The sequence below is a fragment of the Saimiri boliviensis genome, chromosome 1 (assembly GCF_048565385.1).
Source record: "Saimiri boliviensis isolate mSaiBol1 chromosome 1, mSaiBol1.pri, whole genome shotgun sequence".
Lineage (NCBI taxonomy): Eukaryota > Metazoa > Chordata > Mammalia > Primates > Cebidae > Saimiri > Saimiri boliviensis.
The window spans coordinates 158678464-158691494 of NC_133449.1; the positions used below are offsets into that span (position 1 = coordinate 158678464).

The window sequence follows — 13031 nt, forward strand, 5'->3', positions numbered from 1 at the left end:
GAGGGCGTGACTGGGCAAGGGGAGATGTGAGTGAACAAGGGTGCGGCGGGTGTCGGTTTGCGTCCAAGGCGGCCCACTGGCGAGCTCTGAGGTCCTGCGGCGGAAGGAACCCGCGTAGCCTGCCGGCTGTGTCCACGTGGACGGGGAGGGGCCTGTGGGCGTGACTAGGGGGATGTGGGCGGGGCGAGGCCTGGCGGCGGGCCCAGCAGGGGCGGGCTGTGGGCGTGGCGCGCCGGGAAGGCCGTGAGACCAGGCCGTGTGTGGGCGGGGCGCGGGCGCGGCGCGGCCGGGCGGCGAGGGAGGAAGTCACGTGGGCGCGCGGGCTCACATGACTGGCCGCGAGATGGACCCGCTTCCCGCGGCGGCAGTCGGGGCGGCAGCTGAGGCGGAGGCTGGCAAGGAGGCGGATCCCCAGGCGGCAGGTAGGGCGCGGGGCTGCGGCAGCCCCCACCTGCTCTGGTCCCGCGGCCCGACCACTCTCGGCAGGAGGGGCTCAGCCGCCGTGCGCGGTCCCCGACTCGTTTCCTGCCCCCGCGCCCGGCGTTAGCCCCCGCGCCTCAGTCCCTCGGGGGTCCCCCAGCCTTCCCGCGCGCCTGTTCTTTGGGGATCCCCCTGCTCTTCCGCGCCCTTGTCCGTTGGGGATACCCCTGCCCTCCCGCACCCCCGTCCCTCGGGGGTCCCCCTGCCCTCCCGCGTCCCCGTCCCTTGGGGGGGTCCCTGTGGCCTCTCGCGCCTCCGTCCCTAGGGGTCCCCTGCCCTCATGCGCCGGGAAAGCCCTGTCCAGGTTACAGCTGGCCGCGTTCCGAGGCGCCTTTCTGGGGCTCTCAGAGGCGTCCTCGGTGGCAGTTTCCTCCTCGCCCCTGTCCTGGTGCCCTGGTCTTGTGCCCTGCCCGGTCACGCTGAGCCATGGCCCTGGGGGCACCTTTCCTGGACTTGGATGCCTTTCCCAACCACCTACCCTCTCTCAAGCTCGTCAGGTGTGTGATGTTGGGCCAGTAATTTCGCCTCTCGGGGCCTCTGTTTTCTCATCTGTGAACCAGATCTATAGATGTGTAGCTGTTATTTCTGTTTTTTAGAGGATGGAGTCTTGCTGTGTTGCCCACACTGGAGTGCCTTGACAGGATCGTGGCTCATTGCAGCCTCAAACTCAAGTGATCCTCCCGTCTTAGCCTCCCAAAGTGCTGGGACTAAATGCGCATGCAATCATGCCCACTAATTTTTTTTTTGTAGAGATGGGGTCTTGTGGCTGGTCGTGGTGGCTCACGCCTGTAATCCAAGCACTTTGGAGGCCAAGGCGGGCGGATCACCTGAGGTCGGGAGTTCACCACCATGGTGAAACTTCGTCTTAAAAAGTAAAAAAGAGAGAGAGAGAGATGGGGTCTTGCTATGTCTGGAGCTCCTGGCCTCAAGCGATCCTCATGCCTTGAACTTCCAAAGTGCTAGGAGTAAAGGCATGAGCCACCATGGTTCCTAGTCTGTATTTCTCTTTTTTTTTTTGAGACAGATTTTCACTCTTGCCCAGGCTGGAGTGCAATGGTGGGATCTCAGCTCACTGCAACCTCTACCTCCTGGGTTCAAGCGATTCTCGTGCCTCAGCCTCCCGAGTAGCTGGGATTACAGGCACCCACCATGACGGTTGGCTAATTTTTGTATTTTTAGTTGAGATGGAGTTTCACCATGTTGGCTAGACTGGTCTTGAACTCCTGACCTCAGGTGATCGGCCCACCTCAGCTTCCCAGAGTGCTGGAATTACAGGCATGAGCCACCGTGCCCGGCCTCCGGTATTTCTCTTTAAGGCATTTGGGTTAATGAAGAGGATAACCATTAGAAGGAGTACAGGAGGGTGCCCCTTATTTCTGGATGTTTCTTCCTGTCGTCCCAGCTGCCGGAGAATAATAGATATAGGTGGGTGTTGGTGAGTTATGGTTTCTTCTTGGTTGGGGGGGTGGCGCAAGGTTGGGGAATCCCCTTAAGGGGAAGTCTGGCACGGTGTCACTGAGGAGGTGATGAGTGAAGTGAGTTCTGGAGGATGGGTAGTTTCTTCACTGGGGAGAAACGGCATCGGGGAGCAGGAGAGGCATTGTTGCATTTGGTTGTGGTCCTCCATGTGAAGACCCTGTATCTAGAAAGAAGATCCTTCCAGAATTGATCTTCAGTTATTTTTTCCTTTCCCTTTTATCAGTGTAAGGGGAGGCTCACTGATTAGAACATCCTGTCCATGAGGTCGCATGTTGGAGGCCAGCGTGGGCCCCAGGCCCAACCCCTTCCGAGGGGGTCACTTGGAAACAGTAGGCTGTGATTGGATTGCAATGCTGCTGCTACCTTAGTTTGTAAAGCAATTCAGCGTTGCTGGAGGGCCTGGTGGTTCAGGGTTCCTCTGCAGGTGTAGGGACGGTGTTTCCTTCAGGACTCATAGAGGTAGACTCCAGAGGCTACCATAATGGTGTGATTTAGAGATCGTCTGAGCTCTGAGACTGCCCTCTCTTTGATGTGGCCTGGAATTCCTTTAGGTACTTGGCTTTTCTTGGGGGCAGTGGTGATTTTATCAGGAGTGCTAATGGGATCCACAGGCTAGTAGTGCTGGGACAAGGTATGCTTCACAGTGCCCTTTCCTGGAACCAGGCGAATCTGAAAGTGGAGCTCACAGACTTGGGACGTAGCCTGTCTTTCTGTGTGAAATGTGGTCCTCATCCTGGCTGTGGGGAGAAGTGGTATAGCAGACCTTTTTACATTGAGAGAGAAAACTAAAATCCAGGGGTAAGTAATTTGCCCAAAGTAGGCAGCGTCAAGGGAATGTGTGTTGGTGGGGACCCTGATTGGATGGGCTGGAGTCAGAAAACGTCGGCCTTGAGACCAAGCACTGTGGCTCATGCCTGCAATCACAGCACTTTGGGAGGCTGAGGAGGGAGGATTGCTTGAGCCCAGGAGCTTGAGACCAGCCTGGGCAGCATAGTGAATCCCATCTCAAATTTTTTAAAAAAGAAAACAAAAACAAAAACAGCAAAGAAAAAAATTAAGTCTTTGAATTTTGTCTGGAGACTATATTATTATGACCTACACTTTGACTATGGTTGGTTTGAAGGAGTAGTTGTGCCTTATGGGTATGCGGTGAATTTCCTCTTCTCTAGGGTTTTGGTCACATAGCCACAGCCCACCAGTGCTATTCATGTGGGGACTGTGACATCTCCTCCGTCTTTGGTGTTGCCAAAAAAAAAAAAAGAAAAAAAAAAGTGCTTGTTGTACTTTTCTGCATTAAGAGTCTCATTCTATTCTAATTCTTTGAAGCTTACACTGTGAATGCTCTTTAGGGCAGCTCCCTCCTTAAAAACTTAACTTTCGGCTGGGCATAGTGGCTCACGCCTGTAATCCAAGCACTTTGGAGGCCAAGGCGGGCGGATCACCTGAGGTCAGGAGTTCAAGACCAGCCTGACCAACATGGTGAAACACCGTCTAAAAAAAATAAAAATAAAAAGTAAAAAAACTCTTAACTTTCAGTAATGTCACACGTGGACAAATGTATTTTCTTTGTGAAAGAATAGAACATTGTAGAATAAGTGAAAGTCCCACCCTAATTGCAGTCATCTCCTGCCTTACCTGAGAGGTAACCATTGTTTTCAGTTCGGGATGGATCCTTTCAATTCTGTTTTCACATTTTATTCTTATGTTTACTCAGAAAATATATACCTCCTTATATAAGTGTGTTCACGTTTCCCTAGGCTAGTGTATTAATTTTCTAGTTTTTTCATTTATAAAATAAAGAAAAGGAAAAGAAAACTAGAAAATTAATTTAAAAGAAAAAACTAGAAAATTAATTAAATAAAAAAAAGAAAAAAATTATAATTTATGATTATTTGAGACAGAATCTCACGCTGTCGCCCAGGCTGGAGGGCAGTGGCATGATCACAGCTCACTGCAACCTCTGCCTCCCAGGTTCAAGTGATTCTCTTGCCTCAGCCTCCTGAGCAGCTGGGATTACAGGCATGTGCCACCATGCCTGGCAAATGTTTGTATTTTTGGTAGAGACGGGGTTTTGCCATGCTGGGCAGGCTGGTTCTTGAACTCCTGGCCTCAGGTGATCCACCCGCCTCAGGCTCCTGAAGTGCTGGGATTACAGGCATGAGCCACGGTGTTCAGTGTAGTCTCTCTCTCTTTTTTGGGGAGTCGGGGGATAGAGTCTTACTCTGTTGCTCAGACTGGAGTGTCGTGGCACCAATCACAGCTCATTGCAACCTCAGACTCTTGGGCTCAGGTGATCCTCCCACCTCAGCCTCCTGAGTAGCTGGAGCTATAGGCATGCACCATCACACCTGGCTCATTTTTTTAAATTTTTTTTTAGAGATGGGTTGCAGTGAACCAGGCTATGTTTGCCCAGGCTGGTTTCAGACTCCTGGCCTCTCAAGCAGGCTCCCACCTGGACCTCCCAAAGTGCTAGATTACAGGCATGAGGCACCGTGCCTGGTTGGATTTTATATTGACACTATTCCTATCAAAATACCTGATTGACTGGAGCATTCTGTCCTCTGACTGTGCAGGAGAAGGGTTTATTTCAGGGCCTGTTTTCAGGTCATGAAGCTCGATGCTTATGACACGAGTGAGAACAGCAGTGAGTGTGGTATCTGTGCTCAATCATCCGACCTGATTTCTCAGGACTGATCAATACATGGATCGAAATATGTGCAGATGACCAGGGCATATTCTGGCTCTGCTGTATACAGTCCTGCAGGCCTACGTGGACTCTTTAGAATAAGGGAGAGTCACGCCTCACTTGTGTCTGTGTGGCTCATCCAGTGGCATTCCATACATTCCATTTTGTTCGGACACTCCGCGCTGTCTGTGGAGACCTGGGGATGACTCCTTGAGTGACATTGAGTCAGGTCCAGAGCTCCGTCACCCCCGCCCCCAGCCTTCCCCTCTTGCCTGGGCAATTTCCATGCACCGTGGGCTCCCACCGGCCCTCACCTGCAGCTGCTATCTCATGCCGGTATGTTCTGTGTGAATATGTTGGTCAAAATTCATTGCACTGTCACTTAGGATTTATACTTTTTTTTTTGAGACAGAGTCGTGCTCTGTGGCCCAGGCTGGAGTGCAATGGTGTGATCTCGGCTCACTGCAACCTCTGCCTCCTACGTCCTAGTGATTCCTTTTATTTTTTATTTTTTGGAAATGAATTTTGCTCTTGTTGCCCAGGCTGAAGTGCAGTGGCGTGATCTTAGCTGGTCTTGAACTCCTGATCTCATGATCCACCTGCGTTGGCCTCCCAAAGTTCTGGGGTTACAGACGTGAGCCACTGCACCCAGCCAGAAGAGAAGTTTTAAATCCAGGGTAAAAAGTGTTCATGAGCTGGAGAAGGAATATTCATGTTGAAAATTGAGGACGTCTGCTGAGTCTCTTTCATTTGATTTCAGTGAAAAACTTGTAGTGTGACATGTCATTCATTTTCCCCATCCTGATGAAGAAATAAAAGCAGGCTTCACAAAGTCCTGATTTCTATTTTGCGGGGTATGGGTCAGGGCAAGTGACTGAATTCCTTCTCTCTGTTGCCCTGTAACAAGGGCTTTCAAACTGTTGTCCCTGACCAGTGGCAGCATTCTGGAACTTGTTAGAAATGCAGATTCCAGGCCGAGCATGATCGCTCACTCCTGTAGTCCCAGCACTTTGGGAGGCCGAGGTGGGTGGAGTTGGAGGCCAGCCTGGGCAACAGAGCGAGACCCCCATCTCAAAAAATAAAAATAAGGCCGTCATGATGGCACACACCTATAATCCCAGCACTTTGGGAGGCTGAAGTGGGTGGACCACCTGAGATCAGGAGATCGAGAACAACCTAGCCAACATGGTATAACCCCCTCTCTACTAATACAAAAATTAGTGGGGTGTGGTGGCGGGTGCTGTCATCCGAGCTACTCAGGAGGCTGAGGAAGGAAAATCGCTTGAACCTGGAAGGTAAAGGTTGCAGTGAGCCAAGACTGCACCACTGAACTCCAGCCTGGGCAACAGGAGAAAAACTCCATCTCAAAAAAAAAAAACAATAATAATACTAAATAAATAAAAATAATTAAAAATAAAAATAAGCCAGTGAGATGGCTTATACCTGTAATCCCAGCATTTTAGGAGGCCAAGAAGGGCAGATCACTGGAGGCCAGGAGTTCGAGACCAACCTGGGCAACACAGTGAGACTTGGTCTCTACTAAAAATACAAAAAAAAAAAAAAAAAAAAAATCAGCCACGTGTGGTAGTGTGCGCCTGTAATCCCAGCTACTCCAGAGGCTGAGGCATGAGAATCACTTGAAGCCGGGAGGTGGAAGTTATAGTAAGCCGAGATCACACCACTGCACTCTAGCCTCAGCGACAGAGCGAGATTCCGTCTCAAAAAAGAAAAAGAAAAGAAAACAGTGCTCAGCACGTAATAGATGCTTAATAAACACCTCCAGGCTGGAATGCAGTGGTGTGACCACGGCTAACTGTAGCCTCAAACTTGTGGGCTCAAGCAGTCCTCCACCCTCAGCCTCCCAAGTATCTAGGACCACAGGTGCAGGCCACCACACCCAGGTAATTTTTTTATTTTGTGCAGATGGGGTCACCCCATGTTGCCCAGGCTGGTCTCCAACTCCTAAGCTTAATGATCCACCCACCTTGGCCTCCCAAAGAGCTGGAATTACAGGTGTTAGCCACTGCACCAGGCCAAATTACCTAATTTTAAAGAAGCACAAAAAATTTTAATAATCTCTTCTCTAAAGAAGATGCAGAAATGGCCAGTAGGCACATGAAAAAAAAGCTTGTCTGGGCACGGTGGCTCACTCCTGTAATCCTAGCACTGTGGAAGCCGAGGCGGGTCGATCACCTGAGGTCCGGAGTTTGAGACCAGCCTGTCCAAGATGGTGAAACCTCATCTCTACTAAAAATACCAAAAATAGCTGAGCATGGTGGTGGGAACCTGTAATCTCAGCTAGTCAGGAGGCTGATGCAGGAGAATCACTTGAACCCAGAAGGCAGAGGTTGCAGTGAGCCAAGACCTCACCATTGCACTCCAGCCTGGGCGGCAGAGCGAGACTCCAACTCAAAAAAAAAAAAAAAAGAGAGGAAAGAAAAGAAAAGATGCTCAACCACATTGAGATGTCACCATCCCCATCGCGATGGCTATAATCACACAGACAGGTGGTCACCAGTACTGGCGAGGACATCGGGATCATAGCCCTCATAGAGTGCTGGTGTCTGGAAGTCTACCGGGCACTTCAGAGACCATCTCTTTATTCCTAAAAACGCTGTAAGTAGGTTCATTTGTGATCCCATTTTACAGATGCAAAAACTGGAGGCCCAGCTGGTGATGACCTGCCCAAGGCCAAAGAGCCAGCAAGGTGGCTGTGGGGACAGCACCCGTACCAGGCTACCCAATGTTACCAAAGCCTGGGCTCCCTCTCTGGCGGCCTAATTCAACACCCAAAACCTGTGAGCAGGAGCTGCAGCCACAGGTCTGTCTGTGACTGTCAACAAGTAGCTCACCGCTCTGCACTCAGCATTTCCTTCTCTAAAATAAGGCCAAGGCCAAGCGAGGCTCACACCTGTCAACCCAGCACTTTGGGAGGCCAAGGCGGGATGATCACCTGAACCAGGAGTTGGAGACCAGCCTGGGCAACATGGCAATACCCCATCTCTACAAAAAAATAAAATTAGTCGGGCATGGTGGTGCATACCTGTGGTCCAAGCTACTCCGGAGGCTGAGGTTTGAGGATCACTTGAGCCCCAGGAGTTCAAGGCTACAGTGAGCTATGATTGTGCCACTGTTCTCCAGCCTGGGTGACAGAGTAAGATCTAGTCTCATAAAATAAAATGTAAAAATAAAACAAAATAATAAAAGACAAGACCACCCACCTCACTGTTTGGCCGCAAGAATTCAAAACAGAAAATAATGGCCAAGCGCAGTGGCTCACGCCTGTTATCCCAGCACTTTGAGAGACTGAAGCAGGTGGATCACTTGAGGTCAGGACTTCGAGACCAGCCTGGCCAACACAGTGAAACCCCATCTCTATAAATACAAAAATTAGCAGGACATGGTGGCACACACCTGTAATCCCAGCTTGGGAGGCTGAGGCACAAGAATTGTTTGAACCCAGGAGGCAGAGACTACAATGAGCTGAGATCATGCCATTGCATTCCAGCCTGGGCAACAGAGAGATATTCCATCTAAAAAAACAAAAAAAGCTGGGTACACTAGCTCACACCTGTAATCTCATGCAATCTCAGCACTTTGGGAGGCCGAGGCAGGTGGATCGCCTGAGGACAGGAGTTCTAGACCAGCCTGGCCAACATGATAAAACCCTGTCTCTACTAAAAAGGCAAAACTTAGCTGGGTGTGGTGGCAGGCATCTGTAATCCCAGTCTTAAAAAAAACAAAAACCAAAAAACAGAAAATGCTTTTGGGGTCTCAAGCATAAATTCTTTGCCTCGGCCTATGTCCAGAAGAGTTTTCCCAGTGTTATCTCCTAGAGTTGGTATAGTTTCAGGTCTTAGATTTAAGACTTTGATCCATCCTGAGTTGATTTTGCATATGGTGGGAGATAGCAATCCAGTTTCATTCTTCTGAGTGCGGTTATCCAATTTTCCCAGCACCACTCATTAACTAGGGTGTCTTTCCCCAGTGTTATGTTTTGGTATGTTTTGTCCAAGATCTGTTGGTTGTAAAAATGTAGCTTTATTTCTGGGTTCTCTATTCTGTTCCCTGGGTCCATGTGTGTACTCTTACGCCAATACCACGCTGCTTTGGTTACTACGGTCTTACAGTTTAATTTCAAGTCAAGTAATTCGATGCCTCCAGATTCATTCTTTTTGCTTTGGATTGCTTTGGCTTTTTGGGCTCATTGTTTCCATGTGAATTTTAGGATTTTTTTTTTTCTAATTCTGTGAAAAATGACATTGGTATTTTGAGAGGAATCGCACTGAATCTATAGGTTGCTTTGGGCAGGAAGGTCATTTTCACAATACTGATTCTCCCAATCCCTGAGCACAGGATTTTTTCCAGTTGTTTGTGTCATCTATGATTTATTTCATCAATGTTTTGTCAGTCTCTCTGTAGAGATCTTTCACATCCTTGGTTAACTATATTCCTGAGTTTGGTTGTTGTTATTGTAGCTATTGTAAATGGGAATGAGTTCTTGATTTGATTCTCAGCTTGGTGGGTGATTCTCAGCAGTGCTACTGGTCTGTGTACATTGATTTTGTAACCTGAAACTTCACTGAATTCTTTTCTCAAGTCTAGGAGTTCTCTAGAGGAGTCTTGAGGGTGTTCTAGGTATAATATCATATTATCAGCAAAGATAGTTTGACCTCCTCTCTTCTAATCTGGATACACTTTATTTCTTTCTCTTGCGTGACTGCTTATAAAAATGGGGCCTGGCCTGGTACAGTGGCTCACGCCTGTGATCCCAGCACTTTGGGAGGCTGAGGCAGGCGGATCACCTGAGGTCAGGAGATAGCCTGGCCTACATGGTGAAACCCCATCTCTACTAAAAATACAAAAATTAGCGGGGCATGGTGGCACACACCTGTAATCCCAGCTGTTTGGGAGGCTGAGGCACGAGAATTGTTTGAACCTGGGAGGCGGGGGCTACAGTGAGCTGAGATCGTAGCTGGGACTACAGGTGCACACTGCCATGATGGATTAATTTTTGTTTTGTATTTTAGTTTCATCATGTTGTCCAGGCTGGTCTTGAACTCCTGAGCTCAGGCAATCCCACTGACTTGGCCTCCCAACATTTTGTGTTATTTTGTGGGTTTTTTTTGTTTCTTTTTTTGAGACAAACTTTCACTCTTGTTGCCCAGGCTGGAGTGCAATGGCATGATCTCAGCTCACCGCAACTTCCGGCTCCAGGGTTCAGGTGATTCTCCTGTCTCAGCCTCCTGAGTAGCTGAGATTACAGGCATGCGCCACCATGCCCTGCTAATTTTTGTATTTTTAGTAGAGATGGGGTTTTGCTATGCTGGCCAGGCTGGTCTCAAACTCCTGACCTCAGGTGATCCGCCTGCCTCGGCCTCCCAAGGTGCTGGGATTACAGGCATGAGCCACCCCGCCCAGCCTGAAACTTTTTTTTTAACTGATATTTTATCATATTAGCACTTTCGAAGCACAAATTTTTGTTCCTTAATGCATTATTATATAGACATTAGGTAGAAAATTATAAAAACTAGCAGTGTAGAAAAATGTCAAGTGAAAAGAACTAACTATAAAGACGCATATTCACTATGATGAGAACTACGTAAAAAGCAATAAACAGGAAATAAGGAAATATACTAAAATGCACCAGCTGTGTTAAAGGGGTGGCATTACAGGGGATTTATCTAAAAATGTTTGCCCTTGTGGTTATATCATTTGTATAACAGAATTTTCTGAAAGCGCCAGTTCATACTAAAACCTGTTACTGGGTCTGATTACAACTCACTCATCAGGCTCCTAGTGGACACCAGCACACATCAGGTTTTGGAAGATTTCTGGAAAATAACGTAATTGGGCTTCTTGAGAGGTATTACCTAACTTGACTTTCTTTCTTTTCCTAGGGCATCTTCCGGGGATTAATCAAACTTTGTGTAATTTCACTTTAAATTTGCATAACACACAAACTTCAAAATGCTTACAGGGAACTAAAAAGACCCCCATTAAACCCCTACAGCACACAGCAGAAACAGCAAGGGCATCTGACAACCCAGTTAACAGGAAATAGCATGAAGGGTGGACCAGCTTCTCCTGGGGCTGAACACACGCCCCACCTCAGTCCCCCCAAAGGGGACCCTACCTGATATTTTAATGCCAATGTTTTCCCAAAAACACTTCTCACAAAGCAATTCTGCCCCTTAAGTCCGGTTATGTAATTTTTTTTCGTGATTCTATAGTAGAAATATGCAGAACGTGAGGGCGCTCCAGTTTCTCAGAAGGTGGCAATGGGCCTGGCACAGTGGCTCATGCCTGTAATACCAACACTTTGGGAGGCTGAGGTGGGTGGATCACTGAGGTCCCAAGTTCAAGACCATCCTGGCCAACATGGTGAAACCCCATCTCTACTAAAAATACAAAAATTAGCCAGGTGTGGTGGTGGACACCTGTAATCCCAGCTACTTGGGAGGCCGAGGCAGAATTGCTTGAACCTGGGAGGCAGAGGTTGTAGTGAGCTGAGTTGGTGCCACTGCACTCCAGCCTGGAAACAAGTGAGATTCCGTCTCAAAAAAAAAAAAAAAAAAAGAGGGTGACAATGCTTATGACCAACAGCCAGGCTCTCCACTGCTCTCGGGTTCTGGGCCTCCTGCCTGCATCCTTCAAGCTTCTAATCACTGCATGGCTCCTCTCAGACTCAGCAGGTCCTGAGAAGCCACCCACGTCCAGCCAGCACCATGATCACTCCAGGTCTCTTCTCAACACCCCAGCAAACAGGACAGGCACACATCTCTTTTTGTAATGTGTTTTTCTCTGGAAAGACAAAATAATACCAAAACAGACTTCCCCTACCCGGAACACATCACTTTCTTGCTAACCACAAATTCTGGCAAACTCTGTTCTACATAACAGTGATTCAGTTAGTTCCTCTTTCTTCAAATTGCTGCATTTTACCTTGCAAATTGTGTATGTGTGTGTGTGCATGTGAGTGAGAGAGAGAAGGCGGGGATGGGTTTAAAGACCAGTAATAAAACGTATTTGCAGTGTGGTCAAACTGCAATGTGATAATCTCTTATAAAAATTTATAAAAATGTAATTCAAATATTTGAGACTCTCCTACACAGCAGATAGTGTTCTAGATACTGTGGTTAAAGAAAAATAGGTTCTGGTTTCTGGAGAGAGCCAGAATCAAAAAAAGAAAAAAGAAACAAAACTATATAAATAAGAAAAAATAAATTTTTAAGAAATAAAGTAAGTTTGTTCATCAGGAGGTTACTACCAAAATGTATGTCATTAGACAGCCGTGGTGGCTCACACCTGTAATCCCAGAACTTTGGGAGGCTGAGGTAGGTGTATCACCTGAGGTCAGGAGTTCGATACCAGCCTGGTCAACATGGTGAAACCCTGACTGTACTAAAAATAAAAATTAGCTGGGCATGGTGGCACACACCTGTAATTCCAGCTACTGGGAGGCTGGAGTGGGGGTCACTTGAACTCGGGAGGCAGAGGTTGCATTGAGACTAGATTGCGCTACTACACTCCAGTCTGGCAACAGAGCAAGACTCCATCTCAAAAAAATAAAAATAAAAAAGTTTGTCATGGAAGGGAGAAGAATGGGGCAGAATGGTTCAGGTGGATTGCGTCTACTGTATAAACAATACTGTGAAGTATAATTCAATCACCATAAAATGCACAAATCTTTTTTTTTTTTTTTTTTTTTTTTGAGACAGAGTCTTGCTTTGTCACCCAGTCTGGACTGCAGTAGCATGTTCTTGGCTCACTACAACCTCCACCTCCTGGGTTCTTCCGCCTCAGCCTCCTGAGTAGCTGGTATTAGAGGCACCCACCAGCATGCCCGGCTAATTATTATATTTTTGTTGTTGGCCAGGCTGGTCTTGAACTCCTGACCTCAGGTGATCCACCCACCTCGGCCTCCCAAAGTGCTGGGATTACAGGTGTGAGCCACTGTGCCCAGTCATAAATTTGTTTTTTAATAGGGATGGGGTCTCCCTCTGTTGCCCAGGCTGCCCTCAAACTCCTGGTCTCAAGTGATCCTCCTGCCTTGACCTCCCAAAGTGTTAGGATTATAGGCATAAGCTACCACACCCTGCTCAAAATGTACAAATAGGCCAGGTGGGGTGGCTCCCACCTGTAATCCCAGCACTTTGGGAGGCCAAGGCAGGCAGATCACATGAGGTCAGGAGTTTGAGACCATCCTTCCTGGCCAACATGGAGGAACTTCATCTCTACTAAAAATATAAAAATTAGCCAGGTGTGGTGGCACAAGCCTGTAATCCCAGCAGTTTGGGAGGCTGAGGCAGGCGAATCACCTAAGGTTGGGAGTTAGAGAACAGCCTGACCAACATGGAGAAATCCCGTCTCTACCAAAAATACA

At 48.0% G+C, this 13031-nt stretch overlaps 1 protein-coding gene across 2 annotated transcripts in view; it reads left to right on the top strand.

Annotated features, from left to right (window-relative positions):
* The first annotated feature begins 306 nt into the window (after positions 1-306).
* The window catches only part of SNX8 (sorting nexin 8), a 40989-nt gene continuing 28264 nt past the window's right edge, over positions 307-13031 (top strand). The window contains exon 1 of one of the 2 annotated variants that reach the window (XM_039470671.2): positions 307-422. In XM_039470671.2, the coding sequence (XP_039326605.1) occupies positions 329-422 (94 nt within the window). In that variant the 5' untranslated portion in view covers positions 307-328. The remainder of the gene's footprint in view (positions 423-13031) is intronic. The other variant, XM_039470665.2, reaches the window with a different exon arrangement.